The sequence below is a fragment of the Rosa rugosa genome, chromosome 2, assembly GCF_958449725.1.
Source record: "Rosa rugosa chromosome 2, drRosRugo1.1, whole genome shotgun sequence".
Taxonomy (NCBI): Eukaryota; Viridiplantae; Streptophyta; class Magnoliopsida; order Rosales; family Rosaceae; genus Rosa; species Rosa rugosa.
The window spans coordinates 36,499,999-36,522,351 of NC_084821.1; the positions used below are offsets into that span (position 1 = coordinate 36,499,999).

The following is a 22,353-nucleotide window of genomic DNA, read 5'->3' on the forward strand; positions in this document are numbered from 1 at the left end:
TAAGCAGCAGTATATAATTGGAGAAAAGTATGCCAAATGGTACTTTCAATTATTGCAAGCCACTTACGCATAACACTCTCCTCCAACTCTCCAAGTGCCAGAAATTCAACATGAAGTTCACTAATTCACTAACAGGATAAAAATTTCCATTCACATGTATTGACTAAGCAGCCATATAATTGGATGTGTATGTCACGCCCCGATTTTCGAGCACAAATAATAAATAAGTTAACAATCACAAACACTCCGGGGGTGATGGTCCAAACATCAACACAAAATAGTTGAGAATTTTTTCTTCTTTTTAAAACAAGTACACAATGACGCTCTGAACCCACAACATTCATGCAAACTCGTTATTTAGAGTCACATATTATATTACACCATGTTTACAAATTAAACTGAAACAACAATTCAATAAGTAAACACACCCACCACGCTCACTACACAGCGGAAGACTAACAAGTGCGAAATAATAAATAATTTCTAAACCTACAACTGCAACAGCAAGGGACATCTCAGCTTTAATCACGTTCACCCTAACTTGTAGGATAAACCCCTACACCATTGAATAATGCACCGTATTGCAACAAAAAAACCCAGTAAGCTTTTGAAGCTCGTGTGGGTGAACTCAAAATAAATGTATAAAAAACCTAACAAATCAATAAAATATATCACAACCATCAACAGCTTCACATATTCCAATATCATGTTTATGAGTCAACTTGTGACTAAAACCCGCATGCTAATTAATCAGAACAATTGAATGCTTTTATATCTAAGGGCTTCAAAGAAGTGTAAAAAATTGTGTCAAATAATGTGTCCATTGATCCGGACCATATATATATATATATATATGGTACTCTAATATAAGCATAACAACAAAATGAAATATTTGCGGTTTTAATATTTCTATGAGGGAAAATTTTGCAAACAGTACACCAAGTAAAGACTACTAATAATTCTTATACATAAAGTTCCAAACCGAGCATTTCAGTACACGAAATCTAAAGTCCTACCCACTATCCATACACACCGTTAATGACGCCGTTAACTCTTATGTAATAATTCATTTATCAAAGGGTAATTTAGTACTCTCTCACTCTACCTTTTTTTGGTCCAAAAAAAAAAAAAACCGGATCTCCTCTCTCTCTCTCTCTCTCTATCTCTATCTCTCTCTCTCCACATACCCAAACCCAGAAAACTCTCTATGACCCCGACGACCACCGCATCTCCTCCACCTTCCAAATCCACACCCACCAAACTCGCCCACATCTCCTCCACCTTGTAGCTCTGACAAGGTCGCCGTCGCGCGAGCCCAGTCCCTCCTCAACAAGCCCCACGACCACCTCGTCTACTTCACCTACAACATCCTCGCCTTGACCAAACTGTGTCGTTTCACTGAAGCCGCGTCCGAGATCGATTCCCTAGAAGACCTCAACAGCTCTCGGTACCGTTACGAGGGGTATCCGAATGTGTACCCGAACCGGGTCGGGTCTATGGTGCAGTTCTCGCTGCGGTGGCTTTATGCGTTAATGCCGATCAAATTGGGCCGGCGGCAGGATTGGCTGGACCGGCAGTACGTGCTCTTGGACTTTGTGAGGAGTAAGGTGAAGGAGAAAGGAGAGATTGGGAGTGTGAATGTGTGGAAGAGGAGGGAGGTGTTTGTGATGAATGGGATAATTAGCTTGACTTGAGAACCTGGAGTTGTTGTTGAACACCGGGATTGGGATTAGAGGGTTCAGCTGGAGATTTCGGAAGGGTGGCTCCGATTTTGGACCTTTTTGTTGGATCTGAGCTTCAATTCGATCGGGATTGGGAGAATTATGGTAATGGTTGTTGATTCAGCAGAGGTGAAAAGCTGTGGATTGATGGTAATGCTTGGAATTGCAGAGGTGATCGGGATTGGGAGGGGGGAAGAGAGATGGGTGCCCATAGTGAGAGAGAGAGAGAGTCGGGTGCTCAAAGTGAAAATATGAAGAGACCATATTATCCCTCAAATTAACAACGTCATTAACGGCGTGTACGGATAGTGGGTAGGACTTTAGATTTCGTGTACTGAAATGCTCGATTTGAAACTTTATGTATAAAAATTATTAGTGGCCTTTACTTGGTGTACTGTTTGCAAAATTTTCCCTTTCTATAATTATGGTTGTACATATCTGTAATGTAACAAGGAAAACCTCTTTTCCAAACATAATAGTTTCTCCCTTAAAATGAACACAAGGAGAGAAGTAATTAAATTGGACTTAAAATAAATTAGCATTTCTAATGAACATGAACCTCGTATATAAGATAAGAGCTACCTAGTTACAAATCTGATGATCATAGCATCAAGGAATTATGTTTGGAGTTATGAGATTGACATACACATTGAATGTAGGATTATCCCAATGCAAGGAGTAAAATCAGAAGCTGATTGTGTAATTTAGGAGAAGGAGATGAATAAAATTTTCATTGCTGAATTGCATTGTCCTGTTGAGGTATGTGCCAATGAAGGTGAAACTCTTGATGAGAGAGTGCCATGTCTTTTGCACTGCTATACATTTCACTATTAATATGACTGGCAGTCTTGGAGTTCATGGTATTCTGTACATTAGAGAGAGAGAGAAGAAAAAAAAAAGACGATTAATACATAGAATTGAAGGGTATTCTGTTCATGGTTCACTACTAGAATTATTTCACCTACATCGATTTTTAGCCGATGTAAAACAAAAATTCAATCTATGTCCTCGTTAGTGTAGAGAAAGATAAAAAAAATTGAGATAGAACACAATGAAGTAAGACGAAAATCATTGTCATTTTTGAAACCAAAAAGATAGAAAACCGAAGCACTTTCATATGAGAAGAAAGAGGGGAACAGTAGTAAATTACCAGTCGAAGTCGCCACAAGGCACAACCTCAAACTCTCCAACCTTCCAAAACTATGTACTTACAGTAATTCACACTCACTGTCCCCGACCCAGTCCTCGACACTGCCTGCACCATCAACATCGACGGAAACTCCTCCTCTAGCACAACCTCAAACTCTCCAACTTTCCAAAACTGCTTACAGTAATTCACACTTACCGTTCCTGGCCTAGTCCTCGACACTGCCTGCGCCATCAACATCGATAGAAACTCCTCCTCTGGCGGCAGAGGACCCAAAACCGGCATAATCACTCTCATCTCGTTCAGCCTCTTCTTCAATACACTTCCTAAAATGACATCATCCTTTATGTTCTTCCCTAACAAACTATCTTGTTACAAAAACATAGAAATACAAAATCAAAAGTTTTCAGAAAGGGATAGCAATGAAGCCTAAAAAAATCAAAGATTACAGATGGGGTACGGTACCCTTTCCTTTTGAGTTTGTAAAGATTGAACCAAAAAAAATGAAAAACATTTAAGAATCAAAACATTATATTGAAAATCTAATCCTAGAGCTTGAAAGATACGATAAGAATGAAAAATGAAAGAAATGCATGATTAGCACTTGACCTTGCACTAGTGATGAAAGAAGAATTGAAGAGTCTCTGACAAGATAACAAAAGATAAGAACAGGAAAAAGAATGACGAGAGAAGAATACGTCCATGGATTCATGACACAATGAAACGAGAGATGTAAAATGCAATATGTTCAATATGGGTATTTTAGGTACGGTAAAACTTAAGTTAAGCCACTACCTATTTGCGTTCCATGAACGCCGAGATAAAAAAAGCAGGAGTTCAGTTGCTTTTGGTTTCCGTAGTGAAAGAATAAAAAAGAAAACTCAGGTTCTAGGAATTAACCAAATGGGCTGGCATCCAAAATGGTGATTATAAATAATTTTTTGTCCAAAAACTCAATGCCAGACGGGGCCTAAGTTATACAAATATCAGACTTCGGAAAAAGTAATTAATCCACTAACATATATGTATATCTAGACAAATCAACTCAAAAAATATCATAAGCATGATCAAATAAGATGTATGTTATACCTCTCAATCTGGTAAATCATTGATTCGATCATTACATGAGTACAATATCCTCTCAATTGCACCATCATCTTCCTCGTCTTGGCCTTTAGAGGTCTTAGAAACATTGGTCATCGTCTTTTAACTCCTGAAAAATAAATCTAAACTAACCATGCACAATAACCCATTGTCTCATGGGGTCTCTTTTTATACATCGATTGGATGATTCTAGAATGGCGGTTTTGTATACAAAACTGTGGGCTGTGCCGTGATTTTGGAAATAGTAGACGTCACATGGTTTTGAAATAAATATGGGCTTTCACACATGAGAATTCGGTCAAAATTAATTTTGCGATATCTTAAAACAAAAACCAGTTCTTGCAAGGTCACAAAAAGAAAGGAATAGGTGCGCACATTTTAGCCACACATTCTTTTCCTATTTTTTTCCTTTTTGTCATTAAATGTCCACTTTACTAATATAGAAAAGTTATATTAAAAAAATTGCTTTGTTCCTTTTATCAATAATTTTCATTTTTTTTTTACAAGAATAAGAGATTTATTAAACTCATAGCCAAAACGGCACATACAATCGATTTCCTATACTTGCACCCGACATTAGTGGCCAAGTAGTTTAGAAAATTCTGGTATTGTCCATTAGAACATTGTTGCTCACTTATTTAGTGAGCCTACAAGACTAGCTATGACTAGTTCTCTTACAACAAATTAAAATTAGGCCTCAATTCTGGTGCTTGGAGATTCTCTTTAACTAAGTGTAAAAATATAAAAATTAGGTAAAAACTACCCTAAATATTAGGCCTAAAAACCCCCTAGATAGTCTGCTTCTTCTTGGAGCAAGAGTTAGGTCCAAAAGACCTAGCCCTAGCCCAAGTGAAGCAAACCAGCCCAGAAGGCCCAATCTTGCTTGAAGCCACCACCAGCTACGTACCAAACACCGCCATGGACACTGCCAAGAGCACCACACAGCTTCATCAGTCCAGCAGCAAGAAAACCTAAGAGAAAATTTTACAAATAGTACCTCAAAGAAAGTCCATTCATCATTTCGATACCTCAGTCTTTAAAACTATAACAATGGTACCTCAACATTGAAATCTGGAACAATATTGATCCCTTCAGTTAATAACGCCGTTAGGGCATGTTTTCTTCATGGGCAAAATCGTCTCTCCATCTTTTCCCGCCAATGACAACTCCATCAGCTGGCCTATCAGTCTTTTCCCTCCAAAACCATCTTCCTTTCCACCAAGAAATAGTAGAACTTGACAATAGTAGTCTCAAGTCTCAACCTCCATTATTTTCCCGCCAATCACCATTTGTACTTGGTTATCCACCTTAGCCTTTTTCCTCCAAAAACAATATCCTTTTCACCATTAATATCAATATTTATAGTGAGCTGTTTTGTCTCTGTACAAAAATTAGAGGCATCTGAAAATTAGAATACACTATTGTCCATTAATATTGTCTCAAAATACAACCACTATTACAAAAAAGTTCACAAGCCAAGGACTTGAAATCTACAGCTGCTTCTAAAAATTCACAAAAGAGCATTGATAGCAATATCACAAAAGCACGCAAAAATGCTACCATAATCAGTTGGTTATACATGCCAATAGGTTAATTAAATAGTCATAGTAAGATTAGATGTGGAAGCCTTCAACACTTCCACAGTAGTTTTTTCTTGACTTCCTTTTTTGTTCGATCTGCATTCTGAGTTGTTGTGGTAGAGCATGATGATTGAGGTTGCTTCACTGGCTTGATCCTTCTTGCAGGTGCCTTGCATCTCTTTATAGAATGCTGAACAAGATAAATTCAACTTAAGTTTATGAGAAAATGTTATCAGGTATTTGAACAACATCAAGTGTTACCAAATGGTTTACCTGAGATTGAGACTAATCAATTGGATCTTCTGTCCTTTTTGGTAATTGTACATTCACAGAGGGCACATTCATAGAGGATGCATCTACATATGGCACATTAGAAGCCGAAACACCCATGTCAGATGAAGCATCTAAATTCACATTCACATTAAGATTGACATTGACATTCTTGAAGTGGTCATTAAATGATGATTAAGACTGCATAGGAGGCCCATCAACAATGGTAGGCTCAGTTGGGGATTAGACGTTGTTCACAATAGGAACTTCAATGTTCACATTTGTAACTTGAACATTCACATCTGGCACTTGTTGCTGCACAACAATAGTGAAATAACTTTTCATTTAAAAAAAAAAAGAATGCATGCATAAACTGACAAATATAATGTTCTTCAAAAGATGAAGTAATGGAACCTGGTTTCTTCTTCTTTCACAAGTCCTCTTGTTGTGGCCTTTATTAAAACATATCTGGCATGTAATTGTTGAGTAGAAACTCTTAGGCAACTTTGTAGTCCCTGGAGGAGGTGGTTCTTCACCTATAGAAACAGATGCATTTTAATGTTAGTGCAACATATTTAGACAAATAGTAAACTAATTTTTCAAATAACCATTGAGACTTATCAGAATATTTAACCTGGTGCTTTGGTCCTAGACATCTTCGGCCTTCCTAGTTGTCTCCTATACAATGGAGGTGCTATTGGCCTTTGTTTGATCTCCCACTCATTAACCCCTGCAATTGGGTTAATCATGGGTTCATAAGCCATCACATATCTTCTTTGAGTATAACAATCATTGACAAAGTCATCCGGAGACCATCCCTTGGAGTAAATAGCAGCAATTGCATGTGCACATGGAATTCCACTTAAATCCCATCGTCTGCAAGTACATGTCCTCATGTCCAATTGCACAGAATGCTGAGAAACTACACCAGAAGCAGAAGCCACACCCCTCCCATGAATTTCAAACCTCATTGAACTAGACTCCAATGCCTTGTACTCATGGCTCCATTTAGCATTTTTTTTCAAAATTTTCTCGACCCTTGGTCCTACCTGCACCTCCACTTAGCTCCAGAATTTCTTCTATTTCCCAACCTCACCATAAATGAAATTCTTATGTCCTCTAGAAGTCCCAGAATTGCTTTCTTCCTTGCAGGCAGAATACTTGCATTGAAGGATTCAGAGTGATTGTTCAGTAAGTTATCACATTTAAATTCCTGTTGGAAGTGAGACATTGACCAATGTTTAGCGGGCCTGTTTCAATGATCAATTAGTACGTTATTGCTAATTATACCCAATAATCAATTAAAAGTATAATACAGTAGCAATTTTTTTTTTTTAAGAATGAATGCAGTAGCATGTTGGTGTTAAAAGTTTTACAAAAAAGTTGAATGTGCAACTCATTTAATGCTCTATATAGAACCATCTTCACAAAGTTATTAATGGAATCAATAACTTCTTGTTGAATGGCTATCAGACAAAAGAATGGCATGCCTAAACCTCAATCAATATAACTAACACTCTGATAGCTCAAAAATGGAAACTGATATAGCATGCAGGAGATGGCAAATAGATATAGAGAATATAAAAAGTATAATTAATTTAACATTCTGACTGATTATAAATCCAAATTATATACTTGTCATTGCACCATTTCCATGCTTGGTAAGAAACTAGATTGGATAACCTATATCAACGTCAAACAGGAACATCTTTCGCCCTCTTCCCAGGATATTTCATGATTTTGGAGATTAACCTAGCCTCCTCTGCTAGGGTTTACTTTCTAGGTTTCTAGAAAGCAAGATTCAATTGACCATGGATATGGACATACTGAGTTGGAATTGCAGAGGAATCTGCAAAGACATCACAATTCGGGCATTGAAGGATTTGATATCCCAAAACAGACCCCAAATTATTTTTCTTTGCGAAACCAAAATCAACAATATCAGGGCCTTTAACGATCTGCGTTTGGCACTTGGTTTTTCTCAGGCTCAGGAAGTGTTGAGTGTAGGACAGTCTGGTGGTTTGGGCATGTTCTGGAATGATGATGTGAAGGTGGAGGTGGGTACGACGTCACAACATCATATTGATATTATGGTTGATGGAGGACCTGGAACCCCTAGGTGGAGACTTACAGGTTTTTACGGATTTTCTCGAACGGTGGATAGAGACAAATCATGGCAGCTTTTGCGTGATTTGAGTGATTTGGAGACCCTTCCCTGGGTCGTTATCGGGGATTTTAATGAAATCCTAAATAGCAGTGAGAAGAAAGATGGTCCGATTAGGGCAGAGAGGCAGATGCGTGGTTTTAGAGAAGCCCTAGGGTATGGGGATTTGCTTGATCTTGGTTTTCAGGGGCCTCAGGCAACTTGGTGGAATTCTGAAACCCAGTTACGGTTGGACAGGGCTGTGTGTACACCGACCTGGTGTGATATTTTTGGTTTTGCACGTCTGAAGCATCTCCCACCAAGTGATTCCGATCATGTGCCAATACTGCTACAAGCTAGTACTGTTCCTCTTCCCACACGTCCTCGTCATCATCGCTTCAAATTTGAAGCACATTGGTTGCAACATGAAGAATGTGATGGCGTTGTACACCAAGCCTGGCAGACAGATGTGTCCGGTTTGCCAATGTATCAATTGTCCAAGAAGATAGCTTATACTAGAATGCATCTGGATGCTTGGCAGAGGAAGACGTTCAAGGGTAGACAGATGGAAATGTTAGGGGTTCGAGCACGTTTGGAGGAGTTGCTAGATGCAACGCTTTCTGATGCTGTGATTATGGAGAAGAAGCTTTTGTCTGAACGTCTCCAAACTTTATTATCTCAAGAAGAATCTTTCTGGCGACAAAGATCGAAAGTAACTTGGTTGAAGGAAGGAGATCGTAACACGGGTTATTTTCACCGGAAGGCAGCAAATAGAAAAAGGAAAAATACTATACATGGTCTATTTAATGAGGCTGGTGAGTGGTGTGAGGATGATGAGGGGTTGGAGCGAGTGGTGACTTCCTACTTTTCTAATATGTTCAAAGCAGGGGACATAGATGTTGAGGCCATGGGTGCTACATTAGAGGCTATTCAACCATGTGTTTCTGAAACTATGAATGAACAATTGTGTGCTCAATATTCTCAAGAAGAGGTTCGGTGTGCCTTGTTTCAAATGTACCCAACTAAATCGCCAGGGCCAGATGGTATGCCTCCTCTATTCTTCCAACACTATTGGGAGTCAATAGGAGCTGAGGTGACTGCTGCTGTTCAGAGTTTTTTACATTCAGGTCAGCTGTTACGACAAATTAATTTCACACATATTTGTCTTATCCCAAAAGTGAATGATCTGGAGCACATGTCAGATTTAAGACCTATTGCATTATGTAATGTAATCTACAAGCTTTGTTCGAAAGTCATAGCAAACAGGTTGAAGTTGATTTTGCCAGACTTGATTTCTCCATATCAGAGTGCTTTTGTGCCTGGCAGGTTAATTACTGATAATATACTTGTCGCTAATGAACTTGCTCATTTTGTTCATAACAAAAGGGATGGTGGTGATGGGTGTATGGCTCTTAAACTAGACTTGAGCAAAGCCTATGATAGGATGGAATGGGTTTTTCTTAGGAAGGTGATGGAAAGGTTTGGTTTTGATCCGGTATGGATAGAGATGGTGATGCAGTGTGTCTGCTCTGTCAGATACTCTTTTTTGCTACGTGGAAAGCCTCGTGGTCTTGTTATTCCGAGTAGAGGATTACGGCAAGGTGATCCTCTGTCCCCATATTTATTTCTAATTGGGGCAGAGGGTTTCTCAGCCTTATTACAGCAAAAGCAGGAATTGGGATTGCTCCCTGGGATTGAGATTTGCAGTGAAGCCCCTTGGGTGAATCATTTACTTTTTGCTGATGATAGCATGCTTTATGCTGACGCTTCTCTAGAGGCCTGTTTCCAGATACAGGATGTTATAGAAACATATGGTAGGGCATCTGGTCAATTGGTTAATTTTGATAAAAGCTCTATTGTTTTCAGTAAAAATGTTTCAGAAGTTATGAAAGATGAGGTGTCCAGCCTATTGGGAGTTGAGGTGGTGGCTTCCCATGCAAAATATTTGGGTCTTCCAACGTATGTAGGGAGGAAGAAAACTGCTACCTTCCAGTATATCAAGGAGAATTTGTCCAAGAAGGTCTCCAATTGGCAAGGAAAATTTTTGAGTGGTGCAGGTAGAGACATTCTCATCAGAGTGGTGGCACAAGCTCTTCCAACTTATGCAATGAGTGTCTTCCAATTAACAAAAAATTTCTGTGAGGATCTTGAACAACTTTGTGCCAAGTTCTGGTGGGGGAGTACTCTTGATAAAAGAAAAATTCACTGGAAGACTTGGAAGGCTTTGTGCAATCCTAAAGAGGAAGGAGGGCTAGGTTTCCGTAGTTTATCAGAATTTAATTCCGCTATGCTAGCCAAACAAGCATGGCGTGTGATCAGCAATCCTCAATCGCTGATAGCTCGACTCTTTAAAGCTAAGTACTATCCAGAAGGTTCTTTTTGGACAGCTTCATCCCATGCCTCTCCTTCTTATTCCTGGCGAAGTATCTTTTCCACAAGGGATTTGTTAAGGAAAGGCACTTACTGGCAGATAGGCGATGGGACATTGGTGAACATATGGAGGGATTCGTGGATTCCTGGGGTGCCGGATTGTAAGCCTAGAGCAGGTAATTTGGCTATGAATGAAGTCAATAGGGTGAGTGACTTGATTTGTCATACAGGGGTTTGGGACATTAATCTCATTCGAAGGGTGTTTTCGGTTGATGAAGCTGAAGCAATCTTATCAATTCCTCTATCTTCTAGGGAGGTGCATGACAGGGAGGTTTGGAGACTTGAAAAGAATGGCATGTTTTCGGTGAAGACTGCTTACCGATACTCTTTCTATATTTCTTCTTCTAAGAGCCCTTTTGAGCTGCCAGTTGGGGTGAGTTTTTGGAAAAAGCTGTGGAAGGTTGTCATCCCTAATGCAGCCAAAGTTCATATATGGCGGGTGTGTCACAATATCCTCCCATCTTTGGAGAGATTAATCTCAAAGAGAGTTGTGTTGGATTCCATGACTTGTCCGTTGTGTATGCAGGAGTTGGAAACAACACTGCATTTGTGTCGTGACTGTCAGTTCACTAGACAAGTGCTGCAAACACATGGGGTGTTGTCACAGGTTTGTTATAATCCTCATTTTGCTCATTTGGGTCTGTTGGAATGGATTAGTTCTTGTGCCAGAGACTTATCTCTACAGTTACTTGGTGAGTTGGTATACCTTCTTTGGGGGGTGTGGAAAGAACGAAATAATCGAATTTGGGAAAACAAAGTTGGTACGGCTGTTGATGTAGTTATCGTGTCTATGTCAAGGCTGCATGAATTTCGTTTTCTGCAAGGGAAGATTGGGAATAGTGGAGCTGGTACTATTAGAATGACTCGGTGGGTTGCTCCCTCTGTGGGCTGTTTTAAAGTCAATGTAGATGGTTCTTTCTTTCAAGCATCTAAAAAAGGGAGCACAGGTTTTGTTGTCAGGGATTGGCAGGGCTCATTTATAGCAGGAGGAGGTAAATCTCTTTCGGGTTTACTATCACCTGAACATGTGGAAGCTGTAGCCTGCAAACAGGCCATTGAGTTTGTAGTTACAAATCATTATTTGCCAGCTATTGTGGAGACTGATTCGCAATTGGTGTATCGACAATTGCTTAGCCGAGAGGGGAGTAACTTGTCCATCTTGGGACGTGTTTATGATGATATGGAGTACATTTTGGATGCTTATGCAAACCTGCGCGTAGTTCATACAAAGAGAAGTGCAAATAGGGTGGCACATCTGATGGCTGCTCATACTAGGACTCTCCCTGTGGAGACTTTTTATTTTTCTTCCCCTTCTTTTTTACAAGCTGCATTAGCAGCTGAAGTTGTGTAATTTTTAGACATCTTTATTCAATAAAACCTGACCTCCTTTCCCTCAAAAAAAAAAAAATGCTTGGTAAGAAACTTTACTCAAATCTTCCATTGATTTGGTGAATTGTCTCATAGCATTTGCCAGAAAATCTGCTTCAATTGTAACCCAGCAAATCCTTCTCCCTAGAAATTGCTGTGTAAGTGTCTTACACAGTGCCGATGTTCTGCATGTGGAAAAAGTGTAGCAATTGCTTGTTCAAGTCCTTTTTGTTTATCAGATATGAAAGCATAGTGGTAACTATTCCAGAGTTCCAAATCTTCTTGAAGAAACTGTAGACACCATGTCCAAGTTTCCTTATTCTCCAATTCAACCACTGCATATGCTATGAGATACATCCCTTTATTGCCATCAATTCCAATAGCAGCTACTAACTTATCCTTATGCACACTTTTTAAATGACAACCATCCAAACAAATAACCTTCTTACAACTTGCCTTCCATCCAACTTTAAGTGCTTCTAAACAATTATATATTCTCTTGAACCTATAAATATCACCTTCCATCTCATTGTGTATCCAAACAGAAGTTCCTGGGTTTTTTATCTTCAGTTCATGGGCGTAGCTTTCAAGCAAATTGTATTGTTGTTCAAAGCTACCTTGAGCTAGCTTCATTGCAATTCTCTTAGCCCTGTAGCATATTTGATAACCAATGTCCATTCCAAAGTCCTTTCCAACAACATTTTGAACCCCTTCCCTACTCCACTTAGGATCATTCATTAAACAAGCAAGATACTCATTAGCAATAAAAGGAGCATGACAATGGTATACTTTCCCAACCACCTCATTGCACGTGTGTTGAGGCCTAAGAGTCCTAATATAAAGAGTAGGAATATTTTTAGATGGACTTGCTGCATAAATCCAAAAAGGACAATCAGGGGATGTCTTACAAATGACCTTCACTTTGTACCTTGTGTTTTTAGCAAATCGGAGCTCTTTCTTTGTCAAAACTGCATGTTTTCTAATTGCATTCTTGAAGACAACAGAGTTGGGAAATGCAATGCCAAGCTCAAAAGTTGGCCTCTTCATATCAAAGTTCTTGTTGAATTCCTTCCACTTAGAAAACCTCCTCTTAGACTTCACTTTAAAAATTCCTGCATCTTCAGCAGACTCATCTGAGGATCCATGATAAATAGCAAGCCTATCAGAATCCTCTCCCTCACCATCAGATATGTTCCCTCCAAATCCCATCTCATCATCTTCGTCAAATAATTCCCAATCACTATCAACTATTTCATCAGCATAGACGTCCGGATCATCTGAGCTAGATGAATTATCTACTAAGTCCACAGCATAAGAACATTCTCCTTTGAATCTTGTCTCATATCTCCTTTTTAATACTTTCTTGGGTCTGCCTACCTTCTTTTTTGTTACTTCCACCTCAACATATTCCATCGTCTTTTTTCCCTTATCCTTTTGCTTATTAGAAATAGATGCAGCTCCATTTTCTTGGAATGTAAAGTCAATAGTTGGCCCATTAACATGATCATCGTCAGATCCCATCTCAATTGGGAAATTTAAACCAAGTGCATTTACCCCATCAACGTGATCATCTTCAGCATGCATCTCAATTGTGAAATTTTCACCAAGTGCATTTACCCCATCATTCATCAATAGTCCTGGATCATCTTCTAGATCATGAATGACATGCCCAATATATGACAAATGGTCTACTTCATCATCATAGGCATCTAGTTCCCAAGGCTGAAAATTAACCTTCGTATCACCCAAACAGACAATATACACATCCAATAATCTTCTAGTGCGTGGAATAAATTGAACCATATCCACAACATCTGCATCTGTTGCAATTGGTAAATAGCCACTTCCTGCTTCACTGCCAGGTGCCCGAAACCAACATGCAATATTTGGACCTTGGGTAGTCATGTGCCCAATAGTTGAAGCCTGTAAACGACAATTTCTCTAGAACCACACCATCCACGAAAACAATTGAACCACCCCTGTAATGTCTGTTTACACCACCTTCGCTGTAAAACCTCCCCCCATAATGTATTTTTACAGTAAATAAATTAGGACCTGCATCATTCAACATGATTTACACCTAAGTCAATAACAATCAATAGTAGTCAACAATAGTCTGCTATAGTCATATTTAAACCTAATATACTTAACCCAATACACATGATGCCAACTGCATACTAAATAGACTCGATTCAATATCTCTTTTATTTATGTTTGTCAGTCCAAATAAGTAGTGTGTTTTTTAATTCTGCTAGTCCCAGTTTTCAAATGCTCAACGTCAATGAGTTCAATACTTCACCAACCAAATTCAATGTTCAAATTTCTTCGTCACCCACCAATATTCAAAGCTTTCCCCACATTAAACTCCATTCCCATCAACAATAACATTATAGTATGACAGGACATGACAACAGAAAACCCTATAACCAAAACAAACCCTAGACAATAAATTCTTCACTTTCTTAAACAATCTATACTTTCTACACCACTAATAAGCATAGTACTGAGTTAGTGAGACAAAACCCTAAAAGAAAACAAAGTCATATGGGGGGATCATTTTTGCATACCTCCAAATACAGGTGGATCTCCATCAATCCGAAAGTACCTCCGATAATTTGCTATGTCCATTCAGGATTTGGGATTCCCGAATCTACTTTACCCAGGCTGGATTGGAACAAAATCTCTCATCCTCTACCTTTTTTCAGATTCACTTGAACAGAGAGAAAGTGAGCAAGTGAGATTCTGATGGTGAGAGACCGAGAGAAGTCGTTTTGACTAGTTTTGGCTGTATGCACCAATGGATAGGGGGGAAAAGATGGAGAGACAATTTTGCCCATTGAAAAAATCTGCCCTAACGGCGTTATTAACGGAAGACATCGATATTGTGTCGGATTTCAATATTTAGGTACCATTATTATAGTTTTAAAGATTGAGGTACCGAAATGATGAATGGACTTTATTTGGGGTCTATTTGTAAAATTTTCCCAAAACCTAATGATTTGAGCCAGGGATGGAACTACCAAGCAACCATCCCCGCTTGAGATCGTCGATGCCCCGATCCCTCCATGAGCAAAGCAAAACTCCAGCAGCCATCTTTGATTAAAGTTTCCCATCTGTCTACACTAGATCGCTAAATCAGCAAAGCCAAATCAAGTACCATAGATTGAAGACCATCTTAGACCAAAATAGCAGCCACCTTGATCTTGAAATCTTGAAACCGAGTGTCCCACACTAGAGAGCAACACCCCCGCTGAAACCTAAATTGGTATGAAGATGCAAACTTGAAACCGGGTCTAACACCATCTAAACATCTTCGAGGAATGAAAAGCATTCACCGGCAAACACTGTCGTTTGGTCTAACACTCAAGAAGTGGTGGCAAAGCTAGCACTGGTGGTGGTTGGGGTGTGAATTGACGACAAAAGACATCGTTGGAAGCTGAGCCATTGGCGGCTAGGGTTTTTGAGAGGAAGAGCTCTCATACCTAATAATTAAGGTTTTTTGGTTTTGTTTTGTTTTTTTTCAATAATTTACGCTTGATCATTGTGCGTGTGTGTTGTTTGTTTATTTATTTTTAGGATCAAACTCCTGACCTATTATAGTCTATAGTATTATTAAGAGAATAGAGTTTGTCAGCCAAAACATAAAATTTTTACCAAAATATCCCTTAAATATTAAAAAACATTTGAACTGAAATATTTGAGAAAGACAAAATGGTCAATTCACAAATAAAAGAAAAACAAAAGAAATTTAACAAAAAAAATTAAAAATTAAAAACAAAATATGTGCAGTAATTTTCTCCATATTCTGTGGAAAAACTTCCACCGTAATTATCTACACCCACTAAAACCCCTCGTGAATGAGGAACAGTTGCAGGACTCAAGAGGCCCTACGAGGTCCACATTAGGAGAAATTATCCCGAATATTTAGGAGGACTTCCTCTAAAAAATGGACTACCAACACCTGCAAAACAAACTTAAAATACTGCTATTGTACAAATCCAAACTCCAACTCCGGAGCGAGCCTGCCTGCTCTTATAATAATAACCAACTCCAACCAAAATCCTCATATGAAATGTGTAATTCTTGATTTTTCAGAGCCTAAATTAGACATTTTGCTCTTAAATTTAATAAGTGAAAATAAAAATATCTTAATAGAATAAATGAGAGGACAAAAGTGCATCGGGTCAGAACCCTTTTCTAATTATTGAAGATTACACTTTTTTTCTTTTCTTTTGGGAAATGACCTTTTTTCTACATTATCACCCCCAAATTTGTATCTAGAGTGTTCAACAGTAACTTCGCCTATTCCCATTCTCAATTTCCCTCCTCTCCTCCTCCATCCTCGACCTTACCCAACACACTCAACTTCGTAACACCCTTTCTTCTTCTTCTTCTTCCTGTATCTATCTCTCACTCTCTCTTATAGAAAATAATACCCTAAACCCTTACGAAGCTCAGTAATCCCTCCTATATTTCAATTTCTCTCATGCTCTTCTCTTCGTCTTCTTCGGTTGTGCTCTCACCCAAGGTTTGTTTTCTTCAATTTCGCTCTCTACAATCTCTTCTATGCTCTACTTTTACTTATTAACCTGTTCTCTCATATCAGCTCTCCTTTTTTTTTTTTTTTTTTTTTTTTTAATTTCAGTTTCAGAGAACTCAAGCCTCTTTATAGATATCTCTACTCTCTTAATCTCTCTCCCTATCCAATCAGTCTAGCTTATTCAAAGTAATATATCTATGTTCAATTTTGATTCTTATTGTTGTTTGGTTCAGTTTGAAGATTTATCAAGGGTTTAGCTCAATTGGGTTCTTGTTTTCTCTCCAGTGTGTCATTTGATTGCGTTGGATTCATCAGATTTTGCTGGGTTGATTAAGTTGTATACAAATTCTCATTGTGCTACTGTTTGTTTAGAGTAGCTAGCTATTGCCACTTAGCTTAGTTCAATTAGTATTGGGTTCAAAATGTACTGTGTCACTGTTGAATGTATGAGGACTACTTTGTTCATGTGTATTTTAATGGATAATAGGATGATAAACAGCCTGATTTATGGGTTTTGATACATTTTAAATGATGCAGGTCTCAATGGAACCAAAGCTGTTGCTTTCTTCAACCACAGCCTTACCAGCAACTTCCTTACCCTTTTTTCTTTCATACAAGTCTCCTTTTCATTTAAGATCCAAACAGTCTGTGAAAACCCATCTCTCAATCTCAAGGATACAGCCGGAAAAATCAAACTTTTGGGGAAATAGTTTGGTTTTACCTGAGAGAGATGTTATTTTGGGTGATTTGAGACATGTCCCAGTTGGACCGATACGTGCTGCTGTGAAGAGAAGGAAAGAACTTCCTTTCGACAATGTGATCCAAAGGGATAAGAGGTTGAAGTTAGTTTTGAAGATTAGAAAAATTTTAGTGAGCCAACCTGATAGAATTATGTCACTTAGGGAATTAGGTAGGTATAGAAGAGAACTGGGTCTGCAGAAAAAGAGGCGATTTATTGCATTACTGAAGAAGTTCCCTGCTGTGTTTGAGATTGTTGAAGAAGGTGTATTTTCGTTGAAATTTAAATTAACGCCCGAAGCAGAAAGGCTTTATCTTGAAGAGTTGCAGGTTCGAAATGAGATGGAAGACTTGCTGGTCGTGAAGTTGAGGAAATTATTGATGATGTCATTGGATAAACGGATTTTGTTGGAGAAGATTGCTCATTTAAGGACCGATTTAGCGCTTCCTTTAGAATTTCGTGATACAATTTGTCATCGATACCCACAGTATTTTAAAGTTGTTGCAACTGCGAGAGGTCCAGCATTAGAATTAACTCATTGGGATCCTGAGCTTGCTGTATCAGCTGCTGAGTTATCTGAAGAGGAAAATCGTGCTAGAGAATTAGAAGAGAAGGATTTGATTATAGATAGGCCTCTCAAGTTCAATAGACTAAAGTTACCAAGGGGTCTTAATCTTTCCAAGGGTGAGATGAGGAGAATATGTTTGTTTAGAGACATCCCTTATATATCCCCTTACTCTGATTTCTCAGGGCTGAGGTCAGGTACAATTGAGAAAGAGAAACATGCTTGTGCAGTTGTCCATGAGATATTGAGCCTTACTGTGGAGAAGAAAACTCTTGTAGATCACCTTACTCATTTCCGCGAGGAGTTTAGGTTCTCTCAACAGGTCAGGGGAATGCTGATAAGGCACCCTGATATGTTTTATGTCTCGTTGAAAGGAGATAGGGATTCAGTTTTCCTTAGGGAAGCATATCGTGATTCTCAATTGATAGACAAGGATCGTCTGCTGATTATAAAAGAGAAGCTTCGATCTATTATTGCAGTTCCACGGTATCCTAGAAGGGGTGCTCCCAATAGAGAGGCAGATGGTGCTGAAGGAACCAATGAGGCACAAGATGGAACTGTTGATGAGGGAGAGGAATGGTCTGATACTGATAACTTTATGAGTGATGAAGATGATGAGTTTGATGATGATGATGATGATGTAGATGATTGGAGTGATGAAGATGAAGATACACCCCCAGATTTCAACGAAGATGGGAAAACATTAAACAATGAACCGAGCAAACCAATTAATGAAGAAGGCTTTTCAACAGAGAATGATGAGAGGGTGCTTGTTCCAGTCTTGCCAGATGGTCGGCCAAGAGAGCGCTGGTAAATTGACATATCTGATCTGGCCCGAAGATATTCACTGAGTGCTCGTTACTTTCTTTTGGCCCGAACTATTTGTGTTTGTCCTACTTGAAGGGGAATTCAACATAGTATCTCCAAAGCTCTGCAACCTGCTTTAGGTGCAAAGCCTATATCCTTTTCTCATCCTTGAGGTTCAGAAAAGTGTTTCTTGGAATACATAGGCATACGCATAATGTCTTGTATTCCTTTTGCCTTATGTAATAGAATTAGATTATTATGTACTCTTAATTAAGTTAACTGAAAATTTTGGGGGAATGTAAAGTTGCAGCCAGTTTAAAATTGTTTCTTATCTTTTATATGACAAGTCATCAATACCCTCTGGAATTGGTCAACAGAAATTTTCTAGATTATGTTATAATCTTATAATTAGGTCATCTATTGTTTCAGTTCTTTTCTTTTCCAACATTTATATGCATGTCAAACTTCATATGGCACACACACCAGATGGACATTGTGGACTGGAATAGAGTTAATGCAGCAAACCACAAAGGTCGTCTGATTGCTGTTCAAGTGTCATGTACCAATCTACCAGCCTACCAGGGTTGCAGCAATGAGGCAAAGTGTCAGGAGAGCTTGTGAGAAACAAACTACCGTATTGCTGAGGTGAGGCTCTAATTCTTTTTCATACTCTTAAGAGTTATTTGGAGGAGATTTTCTTTGGCTATAAAATGTTGTCCCAAATGGTCACACCTAAAAAATGATTATAGCACCCACTTAATAGCACCCTAGCTTAAGTGCCTGCCATTCTATGGTATGTTTTCCCTCGGTAAAGTTTTATTCTTACAGTGCTTAGTCGCTGAAATTAAATTTTTCTCCTATAAGTGAATTTGCAGACCTGATGATAAACCCAATTTTGTTACAAAACTAAGAATTTTTTTATCAGTCATGGCCTTGAAGTTAATTTTGAAACCTGAGAATTAACATTTGACTTGACTCCACCTAATTTCTAACTGTGGTGGGCTAAATTAAAGTATATAATAGGCTCTAAACCATCAGTAGCTACTCGTATTCAGACCTGTACTGTCATTTGGACTATAGGTATTTGGTTGCATTTGCGCTTGACATGTTATCTTTTGGTTCCTTTTCTGAGCAATATTTATGATTTGGTATAGACGCAATTTTGTAATTGGCATCTCTTTATATGTTGGACTTTAGTTATTACTGTAGACTGCATACCTACACTTGTAGAGCCAGTGCCACCTGTGACTAATGTTGAAGAATGAGAGTTCAGCACATCTGATGCTTTGTTTTTTTTTTTCCTTTCTTTTTTAAATGATCAAAAGGCTTTGCTAATTTGCTAGTTGTGCCACATGAACTTGGTACTGATCTGGATTTCCCTCTTTTTTGTTGGTCAAAAGGCTGTCCTTTTTGGCTAGTCAGATTCTGTTTAGGTTTGGTTTTTATGTGGATTCTTATGTTTTTCTCTTGCTTAGTTTGTTACTATGCTCAGAGCGAGGAAGAATAGTGTGGTATCAATGAAAAATTGGCATTTAATTGGCATTTACTGTCAAGTATCATGATATGACTGAAAAAGCAAGAATTATGGGATTTGAACCATTTATCAACTCAGGATTTCCTTTTCTACTAAATAGTTCCTTCTTGCTGAATCTTATGAAGTATCAAGTCCTATCAATTTTTTTACTGTTACTGTCTACAGTGTTAAACATAAATATGAAAGGAAATGAAATGTTTCAAAGACTTGTTTAACTACCTGTGACCCCATGGGAAGCACACAATTATAAACTGTCACTCTCATCAAGAAGTTGCCGAGAAACAAGAGATCATATTCACATGAGATCAAATTCCAGGTGAGCTCCTAAATTCACTATATAGCTCAATTTATTTTGCTTATATTTTGGCACTTACTGGGGGACATTAGCATTTGTAGCTTGCATCGGTAGTTTTGAGTGGACAAGAACAGTAAATAACAACTTTTTTCCCCAACTTCCCTTGAATTGAAACATCCCTGACATTGCTGATAGAACATGGCCTTTCATGTATGGAGGGATGCTTGAATACGGTTTCTATTATTATTACAACCAAGGGAAGGCATAGAGGAATCTTTGAGCTTCTACCCTGTAGAGGGTTGAGACAAGGGGAACCTGCTTCTCCTTTTCTTTTCTCCCTATCAGTAGATGCACTAATTAGACTTATGTTGATTAACTTATTTCATTTTCTAGTGTGTATGCCCCAAGTGGCTTAATCTGATATATTTGTAGTGAATAGAGGATAAATACACGTGTATTTGATGATGCACCATTTCCTTCACCACGGGAAGAAGGAAAAGTTTGGTTACACTGGTCATGTAGGACTTTATTACCTTCAAATCTTGGAAATAATATGCTAAAAATGTGATGTTGGGTATCAACGTAGAAGGGGATAGGCAAGTGTCTTTAATCTTAATGACTGAACCCCGGTGTGAGACCGGTCAATGGCCTTTAGTTATCTAGATCATCCCTTGGGTGGAATCCCTATTGCAATTACTTTTTGTTACCCTGTAATAGATAAAGGGTCCCTATCTATGGGCAATGCTGACCTTAATTCAATCTGTGTTGTGTAGCCTGCTCACCTATATTATCCATTTTTTGTGTTTGATGAGGGTGGCAGAGTGATGTAGGAAAACAAGCAATAAAGTGCACAAGTGGTAGAAGCTACTAGAATTGCAATAGTAGGGTTCTAGGAATCACTCAGAGAGAAAAAGTGAAAAATTCCAGCTTCATAACAAAGGTGTCAAACCATGCTTCACAGTCAAAGAAAAAACTTCAAGAAGTTTTACTAATGACTTCTTTTTCAGCTTAAAAGTAGCCCTTTATAGAACCATTGATACAGAATTATTCTACAGCCCCAAATTCGCGGCAATTTAGCAACTAGGCTTCCATGGTAATTGGTTGTGGAGGCTTCCTCTGGAACAATATTACTTGTGAGGTCTGTTGTTAGAAACAAAGATGGAGTTGTTAAAAAAAAAAAAAACAAAAATGGAGTCTATGCAAATGGGTGGGATTTTGGACTGTCGAAAGTGGTTCTCTCTGTAGTCCTGGGAAATAAATCTCCCATTGTTACAATTTCTTCTGCTGTGGAATTGACTTTTGAATTTGCATTTTCCTAACATGTATAGAATTTCTTTGAACTGCAATGATACCGCGCACCCGACATTATCACTCTTTGCTTAGTGCTACCTGGTTGAACTTCGACACTTTTGTGTTTCTCCTAGATCTGTTGTTGCTGTTGGTTGTTTTGGGTCTTTGTTTTGTAGCTCTGCCCGTATGTGGATTTCTTGTCCACTTTTTTATAGTATCTTTCTTTTTTGTTTAATAAAGCTGGTGTGTAGAGTGTGTGTGTGTGTGTGGCTATATATATCTGTGATTAGGGGATTACAAGAGCTAGATTCATGAAAGATTCTGGTCAGTCAACTCATCTGGTCTTTTCACTGGCATTTGATCATCAATTATTGGATCCTCCCTTCCATCCTTTTAAGAGGATTTGAACCACCGATATGTGCAAATTTTGGCTATCAAAAAATCAAGATGCAATTAGGGGAAGTCCCTTTGTCTTTTTATCTCCTCACCGAAGCAGCTTCTGTAATGAAGGGAAACTGTGGAACTCCATTTTTGCACTCTAGGCTTACAATTACAAACAAGGCCAGTGTGTTTGGGGTATTGTGGGTGTGGCTTAGAAACTGTTATGGGCTGCTGTCAGGGATCCCGGGGAGAGGGCCAACAAGAAATTATACATATATCTAAAGCTGAGTTTACTATTCCTAACTGTTCACTCGGGAGATGAAATGACGGTTTGGCCCCTGGCTTCTTATACAAATTACAATTGTTGTTGGGAATACACCGACTATGAAATTTTTTTTTTTTCCTTTTCTTTTTGTTTAGAATGATCGACAGATAGCGA

At 38.5% G+C, this 22,353-nt stretch overlaps 2 protein-coding genes across 5 annotated transcripts; one reads left to right on the forward strand and one right to left on the reverse strand.

Moving 5' to 3' along the window:
• Positions 1–2,232: 2,232 nt before the first annotated feature.
• Positions 2,233–4,105, reverse strand: LOC133732567 (uncharacterized). 3 transcript variants are annotated; one of them, XR_009857186.1, is made up of 3 exons: positions 3,958–4,105; positions 2,872–3,194; positions 2,233–2,586 (listed from the first exon to the last, which is right to left on the reverse strand). XR_009857186.1 is itself a non-coding variant. In XM_062160144.1 (2 exons), the coding sequence occupies exons 1-2, from the start codon at positions 4,059–4,061 to the stop codon at positions 2,899–2,901; spliced, it is 438 nt and encodes a 145-aa protein (XP_062016128.1). In that variant the 5' UTR covers positions 4,062–4,105; the 3' UTR covers positions 2,779–2,898. The 3 variants fall into 3 exon arrangements, 1 of the variants encoding a protein (XP_062016128.1); XR_009857187.1 differs by having other exon boundaries at positions 2,872–3,236; XM_062160144.1 differs by lacking the exon at positions 2,233–2,586 and having other exon boundaries at positions 2,779–3,232.
• An 11,916-nt stretch (positions 4,106–16,021) lies between these two features.
• LOC133732700 (protein WHAT'S THIS FACTOR 1 homolog, chloroplastic) lies at positions 16,022–18,738 on the forward strand. 2 transcript variants are annotated; one of them, XM_062160280.1, is made up of 3 exons: positions 16,022–16,291; positions 16,409–16,489; positions 16,841–18,738. In XM_062160280.1, the coding sequence occupies exon 3, from the start codon at positions 16,847–16,849 to the stop codon at positions 18,419–18,421; it is 1,575 nt and encodes a 524-aa protein (XP_062016264.1). In that variant the 5' UTR covers positions 16,022–16,291; positions 16,409–16,489; positions 16,841–16,846; the 3' UTR covers positions 18,422–18,738. The 2 variants fall into 2 exon arrangements, with proteins under 2 accessions (XP_062016264.1, XP_062016263.1); XM_062160279.1 differs by lacking the exon at positions 16,409–16,489.
• Positions 18,739–22,353: the final 3,615 nt, after the last annotated feature.